At 39.3% G+C, this 24695-nt stretch overlaps 1 protein-coding gene and 1 long non-coding RNA gene across 2 annotated transcripts; one reads left to right on the top strand and one right to left on the bottom strand.

Annotated features, from left to right (window-relative positions):
* Positions 1–2812: 2812 nt before the first annotated feature.
* On the bottom strand, positions 2813–20748 carry LOC114298408 (protein HLB1-like). The gene is made up of 6 exons (XM_082868158.1): positions 20511–20748; positions 20253–20366; positions 20060–20125; positions 19818–19946; positions 3346–3534; positions 2813–3037 (listed from the first exon to the last, which is right to left on the bottom strand). Exons 1-5 carry the CDS (start codon positions 20511–20513, stop codon positions 3391–3393), a joined length of 456 nt encoding a protein of 151 aa, XP_082724284.1. The 5' UTR covers positions 20514–20748; the 3' UTR covers positions 2813–3037; positions 3346–3390.
* A 934-nt stretch (positions 20749–21682) lies between these two features.
* On the top strand, positions 21683–24695 carry LOC145790032 (uncharacterized). Its single transcript, XR_014328663.1, has 4 exons — positions 21683–22258; positions 22357–22498; positions 22642–22764; positions 24532–24695. It is a non-coding gene; the product is annotated as an uncharacterized LOC145790032 (long non-coding RNA).

Here is a 24695-nt window from a genome sequence, read left to right as displayed (position 1 = left end):
TCAACCAAGCGTTTTTCCCAGAATTTTTTTGGGAGGAAAAATCAAAGTTAGTGCCAACTACACACAATGCTTTACTTTTGCCAAAAATGTACTAGAAATCTTAATTATTATTATTATTATTATTATTTTTTTATTTTTATTTTTATCAAATACCATATCTCGTAAAAAAAATTAATAAATTTTTTTATAACCCTAACATTGCTCTTATAAAATTAAAAAAACCAACCCCATACATAATTAAAACATGAAACTAGCATTTCATATAATTGCCACGATACATGAAACGTCAAGCAACAAAGTGGCACATTTATTTTAATATACTATCTTACAGGGTACATGAACACATCTACCACCACCACAATTTTCCTGTGGACTCTCATAAGGCACAGCTGCAGATCCACCAAATTCTTCACCTAACCCTCCCAGAGATTTTGAATTTTAGGCGATGACGAGGCTGATCGGTGGCGATGGAGAGAGGTAAATCTGTTTAGAGACAGATCAACAACAACCTCAACCTCACGCATTGTAGATTTGAGTTCTTCATCTTCATCGACGGCGATGACACTGCAGATCTGAGTTAGGGAAGGAGGCGGTGGTTCTGGTGGCGGAGCTGGATGTTCAACAACGGAGCTCTGTCAAGGACATCGATAGAAGACTTGAGGATAGAAGGGAGAGGGAAGGCGACATCGAGACAGCTTGCCTGGAGTTTGTTAGAAGGGTAAATTGGTCTATTAAAAATTAATGGGACTTGAAGGAGCAAATAATTTTATGTAGGACTTAATGGATTATAAGTTCACAAAATGGGACTTGTATGTAAATGACCCAAAAATCAAGAAGTCATCCCAAACATACTAGTTTTTTTTACGTCATATTTTAGTCAAAAAGTCAAAAAATTATTAAAATAGTCTGTTTCCAAACAAGGCCTTAATTTTGGCCAAATTACAATTTATTTTGGTTCCAATTTTCACACTTTAATTTTTTTTAAAAATTGAATTTTTTTGAAGTACTTGGGAAGAAAGTTGAGCTAAAATAATCTATTAAAAGACAAAATAGTTAAAATAGTCAATAAAACAAAATATCACATTCAATCTATAACTATTTCACTTTTTCTTTCATAATCATCAAATCAATGAAAAAAAAATCAATTATCTTCCCAAACACAATTATTTTAGCCATGCTAAAATAGTTAAAAAAATCAACTAAAATAGCCTACTTTTCAAACAAGGCAAATGATTTTTTTTTTTTTTTTTTTTTTTTTGTATTTTTATGTTTTCACTGAATTTTTTAATATTTTCAATAATTTTTTTTTTAATTTTTAATTACACTTAATATGAATACAATTATAAAGTATAATATTTGTGAATTTTTTTTTTATAAAGATTTACCAAATACAAAAAAACTAGTACATTTGTATTTTTGTATATTTATTAATCTTCTAAAATATTTTTACAAATATTTTATTCTTTAGATACATCTAGGTTAGGTGCATCTAAAAAGAAAAGAAAAAAAAATTGCTTAAAATATTTTTAAAAAAATCACTAAAAAATAAAAAAAAAATGAAAAATTACAAATTCAATTTTCAAAAAATTAAATTCTGAAAATTAGAACCAAATAAGGTTTTAGTTATTTATTGATTTTTTTTAACCAAAAAAATCTTTCGCCAAATGGGACATAGTCTGTTCGATCAAAAATATTTACAAAATTATATGACTCTGTAATTCTTTTTTGTATAACAAGAGTTGCATTCCACCTTTCATAATTTTTTTCTCCCAGAATTCTAATTTCTCCCCCAATATTTCACTCAATCACAAACTACTTAATCTAACGTTTTAAAACAATTGCATAGTCATTTTAATGAAATCAATCAAAACCATATCAGTCTTTTTTCTCTTTTAATCAAATTAAATTGTTGAAAATAATTATTTATCATTTTAATCAAATCAAACAAACCAAATCAAATTGTTTAAATTCAATAGTGAAGTACTTCTCTAGTGGATCGCCCTAGAAATGCCTCACTCATCAATTTTGTTTTAGCATTACTTAGGTGCTACTTGGTTTTGTTTATTTGAGTTGTTTATATTTTTATATTTTTTATTTTGTAAAAATTTATGTCAAACTGTTTGATTACTTGAAAATATGAAGAAGAAAAACAACAATTTTTAAGCATATCGGTTAGTACCGAATCAACACGTAGAGTTGTCTTAGAAGGCGTATGATAAGTTTGGTAATATTTACTGTTGAATCTGACTCAACCATGGCTATCAAGATGCTAGAGAGTGGGTCTCCACCTCAATCTCCATACAAAAGCTTGATGGAAGACTTGAGACATCTGCTATGCGTGAAAGAAACCAATGTGCTGACGGGCTTGCTAAATTAGGGGCTGATCAAACTGAGCAATTGGTGGGGACTCTTAATCCACCAGAGGAAATCCATAGTTTGGTTAGGGCAGACTCGATGGGTGTTGAATACCCCAGAGTGTAGTTGTTTGTTGCTTTTTTGTTTTATTTTCTGATGTACCCAGGGAAAAAAAATTTGTTGGTGTGGTAAGCTAAGCTCAATTGGTGGAATTATTCAATCACCACAAATTAAAATTTTGTGGATGGAAAAAGTATGAAAAGTTGATCTAATTTACCACACAAACATATATATCATCATCACAGGCCCCAATAACTGAGTTCTGGTGGTGGTTGCATGTTTGCCAACAGCACGCAAATACCAGAGAGAGACCAACAGGAAAAGCCTAGCCAGTTTAGAACAGCAAACCCACACAGACAAGACTTTTGACTACAGCTGATATTATCAAAAAGATTAATTAACATGCAAAAGTCTTATTTGAACAACCAAATTCAAAGTATTCTACAAAACAGTGAGTCATCTCCACAAAAACATTACTGTAGGCAATTCAATAAAATCATATGATATAAATTTATCAAGTTAATATACCCGCCATAACATCACTCTTCCCTCGTGCAAAGATTGTGTAAACTAGACGGATCGCATCAAGCCATCCATCCAAGGATTCCCAAGAATCAGCAATCTGTGAAGTATAAATCAGCAAAATTTTCCAATTAAATAAATTTCGTAAGGAAATAAGAAATATAAATATATATGTATATATATTATCTTCCTGGTCCTGTCATCTTTTCCAACAAAAGGAGTTATTTTTTATGTGTCTTACATAAAAATGGCAAGCATATTTTCAACATGTCACTGGCACATCTACACAATAAAAGGTCGTGCTCAAAAGCCCCTTTTGTGGTGAGCAAGGGCAAAAGTTCAACAGCTAAAACAACGTTTGTAGAGGGGGAAAAGAAAACAGCATGGAAAGGGGAAGAGGACACTTACCAAGAAAACTGGTCCATGAATTGTATCAATGCAGAGTCCTGCACCTCATGGTAAGGTCAGATCGGCACATGCTGAAACAGAGACTATGTCTGGGACATCAACTTTAATAACTAGTCTATTGGAATTCATGGTATCTCCTGAGTTGCCAGAAAGGCTTCGTGACATCTGCTTCTGCTCAGCTTTGTTAAGCTGCATTAGAAGTTTGAGCGTTTTATATCAAGCACATATCAAGCAGCACATAATATGTTGACACGACAAAAGCAGAGCAAAACTAGTTAAATACGTGGAAATCAAATAAATGAATTTGATCTTTTTATGTTATCCACATATGCCACGTTTTGTATACTAATTTATCATTATTATGCAGATTGCAGAAAGTAGAACTCAACCAAGATTGCAAAAGTAATGCGTTTGACAATTTGGTCAATCGAAGTAGTAGTATTTATTCTTGAGATTGTATAACATTTATGCTTGCAGTAAAAGTTATTGTTGGCTTTTTGGCTTTTCGAAGGATATTTGTGTGAATGTGAGCGTGCCAGCAAGGATCAATCAGTCCTTACAGAAATTGTGATTGCCAACCAATTATCAGACGATTGTGTTTTAGTTTTTTTCAGCCTCAATGAAGAGGACTTTTACTGGTGGCTTGACTTAGGAGAAATTAAGAGAAATAACGGTGATATGAAGAACAATTGAAGTATTTCATAAAAATGAACACTTACAATGGTCCGAACTCAGCCTCGGAGAGGTTTACAACAGCAATCTACTTGAATTTACTTGAAGCTACTCCTATGAATCGAAGTGCAGTGCGGGTATTTAAAGTGCAGGTATTTAAAGAACAGGTATTTAAAGACTGGAAATGTAAAAGACTGGAAAAGAAAATATATGAAGTAAATGACTGATTTGTATGATCTGAGTCCGTCCTCTTTTTCTGGGGTTGCCCTGCTATTTATACTCGTCAGTGATGACCTTCGAACTGCACTTCGAACCGTCGAACTGCTCCTCCATGATCGCTGATCGTGCTTCCTTACAAGTAGCTCCATTACGCCATTACTGGCAGTTGAGCTTCTCTCTTGTACTTGAATTTGAATATGAGTAACCGTTGAAGACACGTCATCTTGCATCCCGTTATTGATCTAGTATTACTCAGATCATGTGAGGACCAATATTTATTGCCACGTGTACGATCAGGATTAAAGGCTCGAACAACCTTCCTTTATTACCCTTACTCTGCCACGTGTCGAACTGTAACTGGCTTTTACAAAATATGTAGCCAACATTACCCCCCGCACTAATATACCCAATACTTGGCGATATTAGTGGATTGCAGTTTTCCCGCGCTTCTAGAACGTGTATGGAGTCCATATTCTGGAAACACAACCGTCATCCATTTGGAGATCATCTGCATTAACTCGTCGAACATCCCAATACCTTAGTATTCGAACAGGCTATGGCTGCATCAACTTCCCTTTCTATTGATCAAGCATATGAAGAGCCTTTGAGTGATGTTGTTCCCCCTCGAAAGAACCTCCACGCATTCATTAGCCACCTTTACCCGCCCTTCTATATTCAGGTAATGGAGGCTTTTGCAGATTATAAACCTTTGGACTATGAACACATTGCCTTTAATCCCTTGGTTTACAAACTTACAGATACAAAGAGTTCTTCCCCTAAGCTCCCTTTGTATTCTGACCGAACTACCCTCGAGCCTTTGCTTCGACAAGTTGCAAATATGGATCTAGGAAACTCTTCTTCACAGACCTCTGCATGGGATGAAACTGCGACCTCTTCATCCTCTGGGGCTTCTGGCTGGACAAGCTGGTCAACTCCTGAGACTTATGATTTAAGGGAGCGAATCAATCACCATTTTGTTGAGTTTACTGACCCCTTGGAGTTTCCCTCCTACGCTCGAAGCTCAGTGGTCTACCCTTACGTGCCCATTGACCTTCGACGTAGCTTGGAGGAGAATCTGCTTGTGGCTTGGTATACTTCTTCCATGCCTACGAAGATAATGCACCCTGCCCAGCGTCCAGAAGAAGCACAAGGGTACACCCCTTCATTTTTAGCCAAAAAGGCGAAGATTTGTTCTTCTGATTGGCTTGACTACATTAATGCTTTTGTTCCTTCTGCTCCCGTGCCATCTCCCATAATAGAAGCATCCACACCTTCTTCTGCATCTGCATCTTCTGAGATAGAAACACCTGCTCCTTCCCCTTTGTCTTCTGAAGCAGAACCATCTTCTCCTTCTCCTTCTCCCATCCTTTCCTGGACAGAGAAACTAAGACTTGCCCTTCCAATGGACAAAGTCTTTCCACCTTACCAACCTCCGTCACCCCCTTCTCCAGCCGAGCGAAAGCAAGCTCAACTTTTGCTCGCGGCTTTCTCCCATCTGCCCTTCAATGTTCTTGAGGATGACATTCCTCTTAAGAACTTTCAATGGGCTTGTGATATCTTGACTAGAGGTCATGTTCTCAACCCTATTGCCCAGGCAGAGCTTCATTTATTTTTGGACCAACTCCCAGTGCTCCTCTACTGGCATCGAAATTCTAAGATCACCATCCAAAATCTGGATCAACTTTTATCTCTCCGAATTCATGCCCAATATGAAGCAGAGAATTTTATCGAAGAGTTCGATGACTTCAGGAATAAAGATTCTGCGTACTGGGATGATTTGGTTATAGATGAATTGGAACAAAAATCGAGGGAAGAGGCTTTCGAAGCAAAGGCTGAAGAACTCTATTACGAAGTGAGAGCTCATCAGCTTATGCAATCAACTTTAGAAGAAATAGAAGAAATAATAAAAAAAGAACAGAAATTTATTGACCATTGCTGGACAAAATTTCATGACCTTGTTATTTATTCTATTCCTTATTTTTATGAGCTTGAATTTGTACCCAGATAGAGTTACTTAATGTAATCATCTTGGCTTTAATACAAACAAAGTCTTTCTGTACTTAACACTGTTTGACTCTGTTTCCTTTCATCTCTAAAAGCTAACTCATAACTTCGAATTGAACAATCTCATCCTTCGAATCAACTGTTTAATGAAGTACTAAAAGAACCAATCATGTCTTTTTCCAATTCATGGAGTAAAATTGACAATTCTGGCAGATATTATTTTAGTACTTCGATTTCAATGACTTTACTTTTTCAACACTAACTGTAACCAATATATGGTCATGGTTGATATAGCCAATCAATTTTAAACTGATCTCTTTTGGCTTCGAAGGGCAACCTATGGCAATTCCCTCTTGCTCATACAGAAACCAATGATTGGTCTTGGATGTTTCGAACAGTGCCCCTCTTCCTTAAAGAGTCCTAGGGTTCGCTTCGAATGTTGTCATTTTGACTGATAACCTTCAAACGGGTCTTTGGATTTTTGAAGTAGACCAATACTTTGAGCATTCAGGCATTTTTAAGCATGTAGTATGCTCTGAACAGCGCTTCTCATACTCAGAGAATACTAGGGTTTGCTCCGAAGGTCGTTACTTTGATTTATAACTCCTAAACAGACCTATAATCAAGCAACTTAGCACCTTTAAGCATATACTAGGCTTCGAAGCTGACTTATGTATTTCGAAGCCGTTGTTATTTGATTTTTTGACGCCAAGATCTTGTTTTCGAAGCCAAATATTTCATTTCGAAGCTGGCCCCAATCCCCGGAATAAGCTCTTCCCTCCAAAACTATCAATTTGGAAGAAATTCCTCGCATTCGTACGTTTAGTACTTAACGACTTACGGGGTATAATTTCGGACACAAAGGTTTTAAAACCCTCTCCTTTTGTGTTCCGAAATCTCTTGCCTTTTACAAACCCTTCTCTCTATTGGTTCTTCTGATCTTCTTTGCTCTTCTTTTGCTTACTACCAATGGATCCCTCTTCTCTAAAAGTACTTGCTGGCGACCATATCAGCCCTACCATGGCTTTGAAATATTGTATCGATGAAGAAATCAGTAAGCTGACATCTGGTGAGTCAAGTAACATCGATGGTCGTCTTTTCGTTCCTCGCCACAGCAACAAACAGGAGTACGTCCTAGGTCCTATCTTCCGGGAGGTTCCTGCTCAACTCCCAGCTCTGTACCCTCGTTTGGAGGACCATTTCCTTCTCTATGAAGAAAAGCTTGATTGGGGGAATTGGAGGGTAAATCGTCCTCATCGCTGCTGGCCGACATTGAGGACTGAATGGGAGGAATGGTATGACCGAGTGGTGCCTGCGAGGGAAGATGACCTGCAAGAGCTTTATATCCTCGATGCCCTTCGACTTTCCAGGTTCATTATTCCTGAAGACCCCTTTTTGATTCCTGCTGCCTTATGTTTTTGGAATATGGCTTTCAATTTCTTCCAGTTTCGGTGCGGTATGATGGCCCCCACCGTTCTTGATATTTGCCATCTCCTAGGGCTTTCACCCCATGGTTCTCCTTTTACTCCCAACTATCCAGACCTTCCTGTCAAATTTTCTCTTCCAGTCCTAAACTCTTCTTATAGTGACTTCGTAAAGGCTGAAAATAAGAGAGAAGGTCCTGTGCGGGACAGAGAATTCTTTTCCTTCATATTATACTGGTTATGCAAATTCCTCTTTTGCACCTCATCTCAGAGGATTATGCCTGAGTTTGCTCCACTTGCGAAGGCACTTGTCTTGAAGAAACATATCGCTCTTGCTCCTTATCTTCTAGGTCATGTCTACAGAGCCTGCTCCCAATTTTGCGAAAAACCCCTTGATGCTAACCAAGGAGGTCCCCTCTGGGTGCTCCAACTCTGGCTCTTTGCTTATTTCACTGACCTACATCCCAAGTGTTTAGGATTCCTTGTTCAGGATCCTAGTACTTACGGGGAAAAATATGCCAGGATTGCCCTTTACCCTGCTTCCTTTGCTTATTACTTTACCTTCTTTTATCAACTTCCTATCTCTCCATCTGCTTCCTTCTTTTGTCCTTTCGAAGCCAATAGAGGGCCAACCTGGCTACAATCTTTTCTGGCTGATAAGGAATGTTCCACTTCTCCCCACAAAGATATGTGGGCCTCTATATTATTACCAAGGGAGCTGTTTATTGGCACTCTGAACCCTCGAGCCTATAAATGCATATCTGAGGTATACTGCCCTTCTCAATTTGCAAGGCAATTTGGGCTCTCTCAAGGGATACCTGTTCCTCTTTGCAGTCTTTCAAATGTCCATCTCACTGCCACGGATTTGAGAATACCCAAATCCAAGCCAGAGGCAGCAGTACTCAGACTGCTGAAGGAATTGAGTGAATTCCAATTTATCCCCTTTCGCCCCTTTGGCTCAGTTTTAAAAAGGTTTAAGAACTGGTGGACAGTCAATATGGAAGTGCGCCTTTCTGCACACCCTCATGACTTGTTGGTGGGGTTGGGATTGCCTTCGAAGGATAAGTCAGCAACAGCCCAGACCACTTCTCCCCCTCCTGAAGTTGTCACCACCACTCCTGCTACTTTACCCCTTTCGGCCAGGGTTACTAGAGCTGCTTCGAAGAAGGGTGAGCATCTTCAAGTTCTTCTCCTCCCCTTTTATTTCTGAATCTTTTGTTGGTTTCCTTATACTCATGCTTTTGGTGTAGGGTCTCCACAAGAAGAGTCCCCCAAGAGAGCCGAGACTTTAGCTATTCTCAAGAAGAAACAACAACAAAAAACAAAAAGGAGACTAGTCCTTCCTCCTGAAGTACCTGAATCTCTTGAAGAAGAAAGAGAGGTTGAGCTAGAGAAGGAAGTGCCCTTACAAAGAACAAAGAGACAAAGGGTAGCTGTATCTTCATCTGATGCCATTGAAAGTCCTGTTAGCGAGGCAATCATCACAATAGCGGAGAAAGAACTTATCTCTGGAGAGTCTGAACCTCGATCTGAAGAAGGGGAGGCTGGAAAAGAATTGGTTGTATCTCTGCCGAGGGAGAAGAGAAAGAGAATGACTGTTCCTGTCACTGACCATGTTGAGGACTCTACTCACAAAGCAGCTGCCAAGCCAGTCGAACAAGAACATTCCAAGGCAATCGTTGTATTTGAGAGGGCCAATAAAAGATGGCGAGAGCAAATGCTAAGAGAGGAAGCTGCTACTGCCGATGCAACTCAAGGGGAAATGGTAAGAAGGCAACAGACTGCTGGACATTACTCTCTCCACAGTTCTCCCATCAGTACTAGCGCCTCTGGAACAAGTAATTTCCTTCATACCTCTGCTGTTTTTTACTTTGTCAGCTTGTGGTATTGAAGTTTAACATTGTTCTGCATTTCTTCCTTTTGCAGCGACAACTACTGCACTCACCTTTCCAATGAGACCTTCCTCAATTTCGGTTGAGGTTGACCAAATGCAGAATGTCAGGGTTGTTCGAGTCGTGCTTCCACTTCAAAAGCCTATATTTGTCGTATCTTCTTTAAACTCCAGTATTCCTGCATCTCCTTTTCTTGGATTAAAACCATACCTCCCTTTTTTGGCTCGTGACCTACCTCAGTCTATTTTTCCTTCGAGCCTTGCTCCAACTGCTACTCCATTCCCAATGGCAGTTGATTCTTCCATAGAAGACACTGGTAGCCCTTCAATTCAGGGTTCATTACCAATGCCCACTTCCAGCCCCTCTTCTCTTGATTTGCTGGTGGCCAAGACCATAGAGGCTGCCAAAGATGCTCCATCCGTTTCTCCCATCCCTATGCAGCCCCTTGCGTCTTCCACCACAACACTCTCTATGCCCTTCATGTCAAGGGATGAGGTAGACATTTTTGAGGGAAGACTAGCTAGTCTCTTTGACATACCTTCTACCTCTCCCACCTCTACTGCTGAAGCTGAGCCATTAGCCTTGGCTGACTCCCTATTGGAAATCTTCGAAAGTTCTCCTTCCTCCAGTAACAAGCCTTTTGTACCTTCAATAGATTTGGACACATGCTTGCAACTGTTGACTTCCTTTTCAAGGATCCCCTTCGAGGCTCTTCAAAGGCCTATCATCAGGAATGGGTTCCTTCAATGCTGTAACATTGCTGAACAGTCTGCAATGAGTGTCTCAAGTCATCTATCTCAGGCTGCAGCTACTATTGATTTTTATCTCAACATTTGCCATGCTGCTAAGGCTGCGGATGATAAGCTGGATAAGGACCAGAGTTTTGTTTCTCAAGTGCATACTGAAGTATCAACTCTGAAAGAACAACACTCTTCTGCCTCCCACTTTCGAGTCCAACTTCTGGAGAAAAAAGCTCAGCTCGAAGAGGAGTTAGCTGCAGTAAACCAAGCCTTGGTTCGAACTGATAAGAAACTGCACATCACCAATCAAGGGCTGGCTAATCGAAAAGAAGACATGGCTGTGGCTATCCAATTATTTCCTTCCCTTAGCAATAGAAAAGCTATTATACAAAAACAATTAAAGCATTGTAATGATTTTTGGGCCAATTTGTGGCACAATGTACTTGATTCTTTATGAAAGCACAATATTTTGTATATCATTTGAGCAAGCTTGTGTTTTTGCATATGATGCTTGCATATGATGTTTACTCTATCCCTTGTGTTTCCCAAATGGTTGGAAAATAAGGTTTTAAATATCTGCCATTAATCTTTTTGGGATGTACATAACCATTCAAATTTCTTAAATGGTATGCTCCAAAAGGCAGAACCCTATGAATTTGGTATGGTCCTTCCCAATTTGGTGACCATTTGCCAAACTTATGGCTTTTAATCCCAATTGGGAGTATTGTCTTCCATACCAAATCACCTTCATCAAAGCCAATGTGTTTGACTTTCTTATTATAATTCTTGGCTGCTTTCTTCTTTTGGAAAAGAATGCTATTTAATGCCAAAATTCTGGCTTCATCTATGCCTTCTAATTCTAAGCACATACTTTGATGGTATTGCTCAGGATTCAATTGATCTTGACATCTTACTCTCAAAGATTTAACATTAATCTCTACTGGTAAGACTGCATCATGTCCATACACCAAGGCATAGGGAGTGACTCCTGTGCTTGACCTCGGTGAGGTTCTATATGCCCACAGAACATCCAATAATAGGTTATGCCAATCCCTGGGATTGTCATCCACAACCTTTTGTATTCCTTTTTTCAAAGACTTATTGGATGACTCAGCTTGACCATTAGCTTGTGCATAATAGGGTGTGGAATTAACAAGGCTAATTCCAAATTCTGCCACAAAAGCCTTCACCATTTTCCCATCAAACACAGTTCCATTATCAACTGTTATGGTTTGCGGGATGCCGAATCTATGGATCAAGTCTTTAATAAAACCAATAACTTCTGTTTGGTCTACAGCCTTGTATGGCTTAGCTTCGACCCATTTAGTGAAGTAGTCAGTGGCTACTAGAATGAAACAATGATGCTTCGAAGAAGGTGGGTGTATTTTTCCCATCATATCCATGGCCCACCCTCTAAATGGCCAAGGCTTCACTACTGCATGTATGTCAGTTATGGGCACGTGCCTTATTGTGCCATGCTTTTGACATGCCTGACACCCCTTTGCATATTCTATGCAGTCTTTAAGGATGGTTGGCCAATAATAGGAATGCCTTCGAAGCAATCATCTCATTTTTACACCAGGTTGATGAGCACCACAGATGCCTTCATGAACCTCAGCCATGACTGTTAATGCTTCTTTCGGGCCTAGACATTCTAACAATAAGCCATCTCCCCCCCTTTTGTAGAGAGCATTACCATATATCATATATTGCATAGACTGCAATTTAACTTTTCTACTGGCCTTCGAAGATGGACCAGCCAAGTACTGCATTATTGGATGCCTCCAATCTTGTTCTTGTAAGTCATTATGATTGACTTCCAAGATCACATTCCTTTTATTTAAAGGTTGAATTAATTTCTGATATGTTGTTTGGCTTATGTCCCGTTGGGTATTATCCCTTCTCTTGAAGTTCGAAGCCTTTTGAGCTACATCATTGGCTCTATTGTTCAAGAATCTTGGAACATGGGTTACATTTGCTATTTGAAACTGAGAAAGCAAATGTAATGCAACAACATGATATGGCAGGATACTTATGCTTTGACACTTGAAAATTCCTTTCACTTGGTTAACCACCAATTGAGAATCTCCAAATATGTCAACTGCATGTACTTGTAATCCAATAAGAATTTCTAATCCCACAATTAAGGCTTCATATTCAGCCTGGTTATTGGAACAGGTAGCTTCATCTACTCTAAAACCATGGGTAGTTTCTGTTCCCTGTGGAGACTTGATTACAATACCAATTCCAATTAACCCATTTGCTTTCGACCCATCGAACCACATTTGCCATGGCTCAACACTGGTCATACCAAGTTCCATTATCTCCTGGCTCTCTGTTTGAGATGGATGATCTGCCAAGAAGTTGGCTAAAACCTGCCCTTTTACTGCCCTCTGAGGGACATATTCTAGATGAAATTCTGATAAGGCAAGTATCCATTTGCCAATTCTTCCCCTCAACATTGGTCTAGATAACATATATTTAACCAAATCTGTGGTTGCAATTACCAAGACAGTTGTAGGCAAAAGATAATATCTTAATTTTATTGCAGCAAAATACAAAGCAAGACACAGCTTTTCAACAGCTGAATATTTACATTCACAAGAATTTAAAAACCTACTAAGGTAATAAATAGCTTGCTCCTTGCCTTCTTCATTGTCTTGGGCTAAGAAAGCTCCCAATGAATCCTCTGCTGCAGCTATGTACAACTTCAAGGGCTTGTTCCCCTTTGGTGGCATCAGCACTGGAGGATTAGCCAAGTAGGCCTTGATACCTTCGAAAGCAATTTGATGCTCTGCTGTCTACACAAATTCCTCTTCATCTTTCAGCCTTAACAAGGAAGAAAATACTTTAGTTTTCCCTGCAGTGTTAGAAATGGACCTTCGAAGAAAGTTAACCTGCCCAAGGAACCTTTGTAATTCTTTCTTACTTGATGGGGGTTTGGCTTCAATGATTGCTTTGGCTTTATTCTGATCAATCTGTATTCGTTTCTTGTGAACAACATAGCCCAAGAAATTTCCAGATGATACACCAAAAGCACATTTAAGAGGATTGAGCTTTAACTTGAACTTCCTCATCCTTTCAAAAGCTGCTTCTAAGTGAAACAGGTGCTCTTCCATGGATTGGGATTTAACCACAATGTCATCAATATAACATTCCAGATATCCTCCAATAAGATCATGAAAGATAGTGTTCATGGCTCTTTGATATGTAGCTCCAGCATTCTTTAAACCAAATGGCATTTTAACCCATTCAAAGGTGCCAATATTCCCAGGACATCTGAATGCTGTCTTGTGGATATCTTCCTCTGCAATGCAGATTTGGTTATAGCCGGAATGCCCATCCATCATTGACAAGACTTGGTGACCTGCTGAACTGTCCACCAGCAAGTCCACTATAGGCATAGGGTACTCATCTTTGGGAGTTGCCAGATTTAAATTTCTGAAATCGATACATACCCTCATTTTGCCATTCTTCTTGACTACAGGCACAATATTAGATAGCCACTCCACATACCTGGCTGTTCTAATAAAACCTGCCTTGAGGAGTCTAAGGATCTCTTCCTTGACCTTCTGAATTACTTCTGGACTCATCCTTCCTGGTTTCTGCTTATATGGCCTGAAGTTAGGCTTCATAGGGAGCCTGTGTTCCACTAATGACCTGTCCAATCCTGGTAGTTCATTATAAGACCATGCAAAGCAATCTTTGTATTTCTTCAGAACAACCAAAAGCTGGTTTCTGTCCAGAGCATTCAAACAAGCACTTACATAAGTGGGCTGTTGTACAGAACCTTCCCCTAGATTTACTTCTTCTAAAGGGTCTTGTGCATGAGAACTCCCTCTGGTTTCTGCTACCTTTGAAGTGATCTTCAAGCTTGGTTCTGCCCCCAGGTTCTTTAATTCGATATCTCTGCTTTCCTCCTCATAGACAAAATCTGTCCACAAGGCTTCCTCTTCCTGTATCTCCTGGACTTTTGTTTCAATGTCCAAGGCACAGTACTTATCAAGAGTCAAGACTCTAGCCTGTTGCTGCTGCTGTTTGCAGCCAATTATCATGGCCTCTCTCTCTTGCTCCTGAACTTTCTGGACTATTGCTTTTATATCCAATGCTGAAAATTTAATCAAAGCCAAGGATCTGGCTTCCTGTGGTTCCTCTCTTTGCCTATAACCAGGCATCATTGTCATCTCTAAGGACAACCTCTTCACCAGCACTTTTTTGGATTAAGTGCTTCAAGTGTGCCACTTCCTCGTCAGCCGTCACTTCGGCTGAATCGTCATCTTTCATCAGTATACTGAGCGGCGACACCCCCTCAATATACAATTTAGCCTCCGCAAAGTCTGCACAGGCTATGAAGGGTTGAGGATCTGCATCGATTTCCTCTGTCTCTCCATTGCCTAAAGCCATCATGATTTTCTGATGTAAAGAAGAAGGCACACATTTGTTAGTGTGGATCCAGTCCCTTCCAAGCAAAGCATTATATTTAGCATTACTGTCGATTACGAAGAATGCTGTCATACAATCCCTGGTTCCCACACTTAAATTAATGGGTAGAATCCCCTGAGCCATTTGCTTATCTCCAGCAAAACCAGCAATGGTTGTGCTGGTTGGTATCAACCTGGGATTCTTTTTTCCTAGTTTCTTCAAAGAAGATTTCGGGAGTAGGTTTACTGCTGCCCCATTATCTATCAGGACTCGGTTCAGCTGTATTCCATCAAAGAAAGCCTTGATGTACAAAGGCTTGACGTGCTGCGTCATCGAATTCGAGGGGTACTCAAATGGATATGATAGATTGATGCTAACCACTTCCTCGCTTTCATATTCATCTTCCATTGGGGTAACCATTTCGAAATTATCGTGCACCATACTTGCTTGTGAGTCCTCACTAGAGATCTGGACTGGATCAGCTTCCTGCCCCTCTTGATTTTCATCTCCAGCTTGGAATTCCTGTGGTAGTATGTGTACCATGTTCACTGAGACTGGGGGAAACGAGCCAAACTGGATGGCTAGCTGTACTTGTTCCCCCTCTTGGTTACTTTGGTCGACTCCCTCAGAAACATCCTGCATGATGCATTCTGGTATTTCATTGCTAACTGATCCATTCGAAGGATTTTTCTCAACTGGTTCTTCAGTCAGAAACGTTTGCTCAGCCATGAAGGCTTCGAACATCTCTTCCTCCACGACCTCTTTCTTCTGGCTTATGCTACTCTCTTCTTCGGTCTCGCTATCTGTCTCCATCAGAGTCTTCTCCAATCCAACTAGACTAGACTTCTCTCTGGCTGTTAGTTCGGCATGAACCTTAGCCAATTGTTCTCGGCTGCAGACCACTTTGCTCTGTGGAACCGGCTTTGGAGCATGGTCTGACTTTGGGTTCTTCCTTCCTTCCGTTTTGACTGGTGAAGAATTTTCTCCACTTTCCTTCAGATCTTTCTGGTATTGGGTGTACCTGCGCTGAATTTTTCTCCTCTGTGATCTTGAGATGACTGGGACCATACCTGGTTCTTTCGTCTTTGGGTGTTTAAGCAGCACCCAGCTATTCGGAGCTACCATAGGAGGCCTGATCATCCTGCCTTGGTTTACAACATCTCCTCGAACAGGCAATTCTCTAGGTTTGTTTTGCATTACAAACCAGTCTGGGACTCCAGGTACCCATGAACTTGCTGATTCAGACGCTGAATTGCCCTTTTCCACCTTCGAAGCCATCTTCGAAACTGGCCGTGAAAGTAAGTGCTTGGTTTTGTCCTCATGTTTTGAATCTGATTCAGACCTTCGATAAGGGTGACCATTTTCTGTCCTGCGTGAAACTGGTCTAGGGGGCCAATCTCTGGCTCTGATTCCATGAACTGAACCTCTCTCCAGTTTTCTTTCAGAATGGCTACTCTCCATTCTATAATAGTTATGTGGCCTGGATTCATGCAAGAGCTTCTTGCTTTTGTCATGCATTCTGTTCACCACAGGCTCAACCACTGGTGGTCTCTGCCTATCACTAGCCGGATACGGCCTTTTGTTGTAAGCATTGGTTGACTTAGGATGTCTCTGAACATCCCTGTAGTATTGCTTCCCATCAGTTGGGAGCCCCTTCAACCACTTGTAACTGAGTCTGCACCTGGGGCACATTCTCTGCATCACCGCTGCTTCTAAAGAATCATCATCCAGTGATTCTTCATCAGAGTGTTCCTTCTGGTGCGAGAAACCTTGTTCAATAACTGGTGGGCCTCTAGCATTCTTCTTGATGTTGGTTTGATTAGCAACATGCATCTGCACATTGACTTCCTCCAATTCTGTCAAGGACAAGTTCTGAAAGTCTGATGTGATGACATTGGCTGCTGCCTCTCCAACTTCTGGAAAGGGATCACTGTCAATTCCCATGGCTTTTTCTGTTTTAGCTGAGAACTTCAAACTTCCCTTTCAAATCTGTTCTTGGATCCTGTCTCGAAAAACAATGCAGTTTTTAGTCGAGTGAGACCAAGAATTATGCCATTTACAGTATACTTTTCCTTTCAGTTCATCTGGAGATGGTAGTTTTACTCCTTTAGGTAACTTAAGGAAATTAGCCGCGAGCAAATGATCAAAGATGTCATCTGCTTTTGTTAAATCGAAAGAGTATTTTCTGTGAAAATCTTTCTTTTTAAACTGCTGGTCTATAATTGTATCCTTATGAATTAATGCTTCACAGATTACAGGTTCTTTGCCTACAATCTCTACTGCATCTATTTCATAATTAGGATCTCTATAATATGTCTTATATGATGCATTATTTCGATCTTGTTCCTCTTCTAATAATGCTTCATATCGAGACACCTTATAGGTCAGTTCGACCAAATCTCTGAATTCAGTTGAATCAAACTTCTTTCGAAGCCTGAATTCCAAACCATTTTGAGCCAATCTGACGAATTCTGGCTCTGGCAGGATGACTCTACATTTATTTCGAGCCCTTTTAAATCTGGCAATAAACTGAGTAGCCTTTTCTTCAGGCCTTTGACTCAATCTAGCCAAATCTGCCATAGATACTTCTGGCTCTGATTGGAAGAATTGGGCATGAAATGCCTCTTCCATTTGTTGCCAATTTTGAATGGAGCCAGGTGTAAGGTTGATGTACCATACAAATGCTCCCCCTGTTAGGGAATTTGGAAATAATCTCAGTTTCATATAGTCATGGTTAGTAAACTCACCGCATTGAGCAGCAAACCTAGCAATATGTTCTATCGTTGATTGATTTCCAGTCCCATAAAAAAGGGTAAAATCTGGTATCCTGAATCCCCTCGGGTATTCATGTACCCTATCCACCCATTCTGGGTATGGTTTTCTGTATATAGGAGTCTGGACCCCCCGAGCCATTGGTCCACATATCTCCCTAACAATATCAACAATCTGGTCTCTAGGGACCATATTTTGTGCCTGCTGAACCACTACTGGAGGGGCAAACACAGGATTTGGTGGACAAACTTGTGCTTGTGGTCCTCTTGGTCCATAAGGTAGTAAATTTGGGGCTGGTTGTCCTTGCAGTGCAGGTTGCTGTTGAGGGTATGGGTAACCTCTTTGAGTATGACCTACGAAAGGACCTGCAAAAGGTGCTGGAACAGGTGTTGTGTCTCTGCCATTTGTGGGAAAACCCTCCAACCCCCCGAGTGTAAATTCGAATAAGGGATTAGTATACCCCCTCGTGCCAGGTATGGCTTCGAACATGGGATTTGTAACCATTCTTATGCCAGTTTCTTGTACTTGGCCAGATCCACCAACTTGTGTGGCTTCATTATTAAGTACTGAGGCATTTTGGCCTGCTATAGGCCTTGAAATGGGTTCATACCAAGACTGAGGTGATGGTCTTTCAAAGTTTTGGGTACTAGTTTGACCATTAACATGTCCATTAACTTGCATAGGCTGTTTTTCTCTAGCCAATCTTTGTTGGCGGACATTTACGACTTCCTCCGTGTGTCTTGTGTTTGTTGGTTGGTGGTTATTCATTCGATCCAAAAAGGATGTTGCCCACCTTTCCATTGTGTTCATTAATTGTTGTCCCATGGCATTTACTAAACCATCCCATGGATTTGTTGGTTGAATAAATGGCACAGTGGACGGTCCAATTCCTTGGTTTTGTCCAATAATATGAACATATGGTTCTTGTCCAGAAGTACTGGTCTGTTCGACCATAGGTTCTGACAACATAGGAGTTTCCACAGGATGTGTTATCACATTATCCTCTGGATTTGGTATTTCTACCTCTCCTTCCACGCCTTCTTCCAAGCGTTCATTTTCTCATTGTCGTCTTCTTCTAGCCATTTTTAATTAAGTCCCACTGGGCGTGCCAAAAATATATGTTGGCTTTTTGGCTTTTCGAAGGGTATTTGTGTGAATGTGAGCGTGCCAGCAAGGATCAATCAGTCCTTACAGAAATTGTGATTGCCAACCAATTATCAGACGATTGTGTTTTAGTTCTTTTCAGCCTCAATGAAGAGGACTTTTACTGGTGGCTTGACTTAGGAGAAATTAAGAGAAATAACAGTGATATGAAGAACAATTGAAGTATTTCATAAAAATGAACACTTACAATGGTCCGAACTCAGCCTCGGAGAGGTTTACAACAGCAATCTACTTGAATTTACTTGAAGCTACTCCTATGAATCGAAGTGCAGTGCGGGTATTTAAAGTGCAGATATTTAAAGAACATGTATTTAAAGACTGGAAATGTAAAAGACTGGAAAAGAAAATATATGAAGTAAATGACTGATTTGTATGATCTGAGTCCGTCCTCTTTTTCTGGGGTTGCCCTGCTATTTATACTCGTCAGTGATGACCTTCGAACTGCACTTCGAACCGTCGAACTGCTCCTCCATGATCGCTGATCGTGCTTCCTTACAAGTAGCTCCATTACGCCATTACTGGCAGTTGAGCTTCTCTCTTGTACTTGAATTTGAATATGAGTAACCGTTGAAGACACGTCATCTTGCATCCCGTTATTGATCTAGTATTACTCAGATCATGTGAGGACCAATATTTATTGCCACGTGTACGATCAGGATTAAAGGCTCGAACAACCTTCCTTTATTACCCTTACTCTGTCACGTGTCGAACTGTAACTGGCTTTTACAAAATATGTAGCCAACAGTTATCTATGAAGATCTAAATTTTAAAAAAGGCTATGTCATTGTCAATGGATATATCAATCATCAATAAAAAGTATTATTATTATTATTATTATTATTATTTTGTATTTTAACTTGGGAACATTTTCAAGGAGCTCCGGGAATGTCATAGATAGCATGTCATTTTTTGAAATTAATATATCACATTGAAACTACAAAATGACTAAATCAATATTTATTCTAAAACAACTTCGTTAGTAGCTCTTAATTGGCTCTCCCCGTGCATTCCTTTTCTCTTGTCTTTTATTTTCTTTCAACTTTCCAAGTGTTTATGACCATAACCAATGTTTCAAAGAGATGCTTGTGATCTAGACCAAAAATTCAATCTAGGTCCATAAGAAGTTTAATAAGGAACTGTTTGAAACAACACGAGGCACTTACTGAGTAAGTCGGTTTCAATGCATGAGCAGCAGCAATGTAAATTGCAGATTGGCTGAATAATTCATTAGATGAAACTTCTTTTACATTGACTGATCCCCCAGTTCTTGAAGTGTCCTCTGCTAATCCATACTGCAAACATGGGACTACAGGTTCAAGCTCTATTTCATATTCTCCAAACTAGATACTCCAAAGAAACGTGTAACTGAAAAGTTAGAATCATGCTAGTTAAAAGGCAAACCTACCAGAACAGTTCCCAGGTTGTAAATTGCCCTATGGAAATCAAATTGCAACTGTATTGCTGCACGAAACTGCAACATAATACAAGTGAAAGGTATCAAAAGCACAGATCATTCAATTTGTTTCCCCAACAAGCTAACAATATGATTTTTTTTAGCATTCAACAGGTTAATGAAAATAAGATATCTGAATACATACATCATGAAGTGTAGGGCAAAGGTGAGTGGCCTCGTCATACTTTTTGCATGCCTCTCCAAGCAAATCATCTTTCGAAGCTGAACTAGAATCCGGACTAACATTATCCGCACTTACCTGCATAAAAAAGTTAAAAAATATAGACAGGGTAATTTGGATCTGTGAGTTTAATTAAAAGTTTAACCTGTGACCACAAACGAATCATCACAAATCCATATAGAGAGAGAGATTTAGAGAGAGAGAGAGAGAGGAAATACGGACCATTCTTCAAGCTGTTGGTCACAGGTTTTATCGCAGTCTGATGGACCGCCTTCACGGATTTGAAAGCTCTCTTCGAAAATTGTACACGAAAGGGGTCGATCTTCGGCTGTTCTTTGGCTAGAAGCTTGCTTATTATAATATTTGGCGATGGAATTGGGATCATTTCATCCTATTCTTGGTCGATTTTTGCTGATGGCCTTCTCTTTCTCGAGACCGGCCAGAATTGAGCGTTTGACCTAGGCTGTTTTGGCCGGCCAGTTGCTTTTTTTGAGCAAAACGCCAGTTGGTAATCGCAAAAAGTAAGTTCAAAAATTACGTAATTACCCTCTATGTTTATATTTTGTATAAATGGGTAAAATGTAATTTTTTAAGGTGGGTTAGGGTTTAGGTTTAGGGTTTAGGATTTTACGTAATTTTTAAACTTACTTAAAAAATATCAGGCTTACTGCTACGTCCTTTGATTAGGCACTACAAGAAATTGCACTTTTAGCGACTATTTTTGGCGACGACGTCAATTTTTCATCGCTAAAAGTATATTTTTGGCGACATAGTGATCAATTTCGTTAGTAAAAGTATACGTTTACCGACGCAATTTGTTGCCGTCGCTAAAAAGGCATAACATTATTTTAGCGCCAATTTTTTTGGTTGGCGCCAAAATTTCATAACTTTTATCTACGAGGCTTATGTTTTAGCAACACAATGAGCGTTGCTACTAGTGTGCTTACTTTTGGCGACGACAAGTTGGCGTGGGCAAAGAGTTAACTATTTAGCGACGATGACACTATTCGTCGGTAAAAATTTTGCTAGTAAAATGATGTGATTTAGTGATTTGTGTTTTTTATTATAATTTTTGAAAGAGTTTTAAATATTTTAGTTACTTAATTGTAAAATTAAAATGATCATTGAATTAGATCACAAAATGAACCCATTGAGCCCAAACACAGTCTTAAGTTGAGATGTCTAATTTGAGATAATTTAAATTTTTTCAAAGAATATGGTTAAATTATCAATTTCAATATGCTTGTTTTTATTTTCAGGAACTAGTTTCAAAATTTTTTCCCCTAAAAAACTAAAAACAAATTGGGTGAACAAAAAAATACTTATTATTTTTTGTATATTTTTATCTTTTAGGTCATAAATACTTTTTAAAATTTTAAAAATATAATTTTCAACCACAACAATGGCGTCTCTCACCCCTAGCATCCTCTCCAAACTTCTCCAAAATTTCAGCAACACTGTCGCCGGAGGGTATCGACAAGAAAGTGGGTGTGAAAGGAGAGATTGAGGGTTCGGGAAAAGATGGGTTAGAGAGAGAGAGAGAGTCTGCCTTCTCTCTAGAAATTGCCTAAATTTCTAGGGTTTTCTCATTCAACATTTCGTTGATAATGGCTGATCTCACATCTAATTTACGCAATTTGGCTATGATGGCTGATGGGTTAGTGACTGAAGGTTCTCTTTCGCCAAAGGGGAGTTCGCACATCATGAAAGATTTACTGTTGGAGAGGGATTTGTTAACATTGATGGACATCGTGAAGTGAAATGAGGGTAAAAATCAATCTTCTGCCTTCGAGATCGTTTTGGGTATGAGCCCTACGACTTCGATTGGGGTTCAGTCCGAGGTCCCTACTCCTAGTTCCTTTGTCGAAGCTATGGGTGGTCTCTGTTCCGAAATCCGAGACCTTGCTCAGCAACAAAAGCTTTGTTTTGGGGGAGAAGTGGCGTCGAGCCCTGCCGTTGTTCATTCGCAGGTATGGCTAAGGATTTATTGGTCAATTGCTTGGGCTGTTTGAAATGCCTGATCATTAGATTTTTCTTAACTAATTCATGCATTGAATCAATTTTACAGCACTGCTACAAATGTTGAGATTGACTTGCCTGTTCCAGCCGATACTACCAACCCAAATGTTTGGACATCATTGGGATCTGCTTCATATGCACCAGAAAAGGATGCTTTGATCTGGAAAATTAAATCTTTTCCTGGTGGTAAGGTGAGAGTTTACCTCAATTTTTTCTTAGTGTATTGTTTGCTAGTAATTTCTTGTTCATGGCTATTGGTTATGTGGGGCTACAGTATCTTTTCCACTTGCAATTTTGACATGGGATTTTGACACTCTTTGCAAATTCAATTTAGGAATATATGCTTAGAGCGGAGTATACTCTTCCCAGTATAACATCTGAAGACGCAGCTCCTGAGAGAATAGCTTCTATACGTGTGAAGTTTGAGATACCATATTTTGCTGTTTCAGGAATCCAGGTTTCCCCTCTCAAATACAATTTTTTATTTTTATTTTTTTGTTTTAATTTTTTATTGAATAGAAAATTCAGATATTGTTGCATATATATCTGCAATGCTTCATTCTTTCTGTGTCTGCTGTGTTTGCGTCTTTTTTTTTCATTTTTTTTAATCTATCTAGACAAAGGTGGAATGGATAAAACCAAACCTTGTGTTCCAATCAGGAATGATAAACCAAAACCAAACCAAACTTTGTGTTCCAATCAGGTGGGAGGATTTATACTTGATGTGGTTGAACACTCAAATTTGATGCAGGATATCACTCCCTTTTACGTGCATGTAGCCATGCACCTACCATTAGTGCCTTGCTCTCCTTGATCAAATCAACAAATATAAAAAAAAATAAATAATAATAAAAAAAGGTTGGTTGTTGGACTGAGAATACTATTTCACTCACTTCCCAGGATTGCATGATACATAAATCTGCATTTTGTATGACTCTTATTTGGGTTTCATTATGCCTTGAAATGCTTGTCCTCCCAACAGAGGTCATGAATGACTGTGAACGACTGCTCCTCTGTAACTATGTATTCCAATATTACTTCCTTTTGACTCTGCATTAAAAAGGCCAACCTGCTTTTTAAATTCACAGATGTGGATACAAAAAAAGTCCAAACTACTCTCTGTCTGTCTCAGCCATTTTGGCACTGTAATTTGTCATTAGCCATTGACAGAAGCTATGCTTGTTGAAGTGGTATTCCAGCTCCTACACTGTATTTTCTTTTAGAATAGAATAGCCTGTTGAACTTCTTAGAGATGTGGTTTTCCACAGATGTTAGTGATTGAGCATGATTGAACCTATGTATTATAATTATTCTGATTCTTGCTTGCTGCTTTTTGCTACTGAGATGTGAAACTTCTAAACCTTAAGCGAAAGGGTCGATGCCTACTTGAGCTAGTTCTGGTCTTGTTCTTGTTCCGAGGAGTGAACAGTGCCACTGGTTTTAACTTTGAAATTTATTTTATTTTATTCAAGTTGGTTGGGGAAACTGCTTTGGTGACTCTTCATGATGATGTATTCCTGCTGTTTGGTTCTTCTGGATGCTCAGTGTGGTTCTAAACGTAACGTAACAACCATAATAAAATAATATACTTTATTTATGTAAATGTTGTGTTTTGTAGGTTCGTTACCTAAAGATTATCGAGAAAAGTGGCTACCAGGCTCTTCCATGTGTGAGATACATAACCATGGCCGGTGAGTATGAACTAAGACTTATGTGAAAATCTACTTCCACCTGTTGGTGTTCTCAATCTCTACAAACTCGCATGATTTTGCACTTTCGTGGGCAAAATGAGCCTATAGGACAGTTAAATTGCCCCTATCCAGACAAATAGCTAATTGAGCAAATTCTTGTGCTTCCGTTTTCTTTGTTGAAGTCATTGTTGATTATCAACCAGAGGTTTGTAGAAGTTGATGTTTACTAGCAAAGTTTGTTCATACACTTGTGAAAATCAAGTTAACTTTTGTGAATTAAAGTTTGTTTATTCGTGATATTTTTTTGAACTCGTCCGCTTTTTATGTTTTTATTATTAATTCAAAAAACCGAAGGTATATGCATCAGCACAAGATGATTGTCATGGTAATTTATGTATGATAGAAAAGCCTTGTTCTTGTGATGTCAGAGCTTCATGTGTTCACTTACATGATCATCTGACGTCCACTTGCATTACAACCTAAACTGATTGATGTGCTCTTTGACATTAAGGCATTAATCTTTCCTTTGGCAGGTACGCATCTTTTGGACCTGAATATGCCTACCCACAAGTCAGTAAATTCAAATCTCAACTGCTAATGGGTATTTTGGTACTCCAGTTGGTTCTGGAAAGGAATATGTGCACAATCATGGTGTGTTCTGTCTATTTTTTCAGGGTGTCTACAATCCTCACATGGG

Source organism: Camellia sinensis, chromosome 5 (genome assembly GCF_055761805.1).
Source record: "Camellia sinensis isolate YWXY chromosome 5, ASM5576180v1, whole genome shotgun sequence".
NCBI classification, from domain to species: domain Eukaryota; kingdom Viridiplantae; phylum Streptophyta; class Magnoliopsida; order Ericales; family Theaceae; genus Camellia; species Camellia sinensis.
Note: the sequence above shows the minus strand (reverse complement) of the source record. Positions and strands in the feature narration are given on the sequence as shown.

Excerpts from the sequence above, each read along its gene's own strand:
- LOC114298408 (XM_082868158.1), bottom strand. Across the intron at positions 20,126-20,252 it reads TTTGCCCTACACTTCATGAT|TTTCGTGCAGCAATACAGTT; the intron begins GTATGTATTCAG and ends ATTATGTTGCAG. Across the intron at positions 19,947-20,059 it reads ACAACCTGGGAACTGTTCTG|TATGGATTAGCAGAGGACAC; the intron begins GTAGGTTTGCCT and ends CCATGTTTGCAG.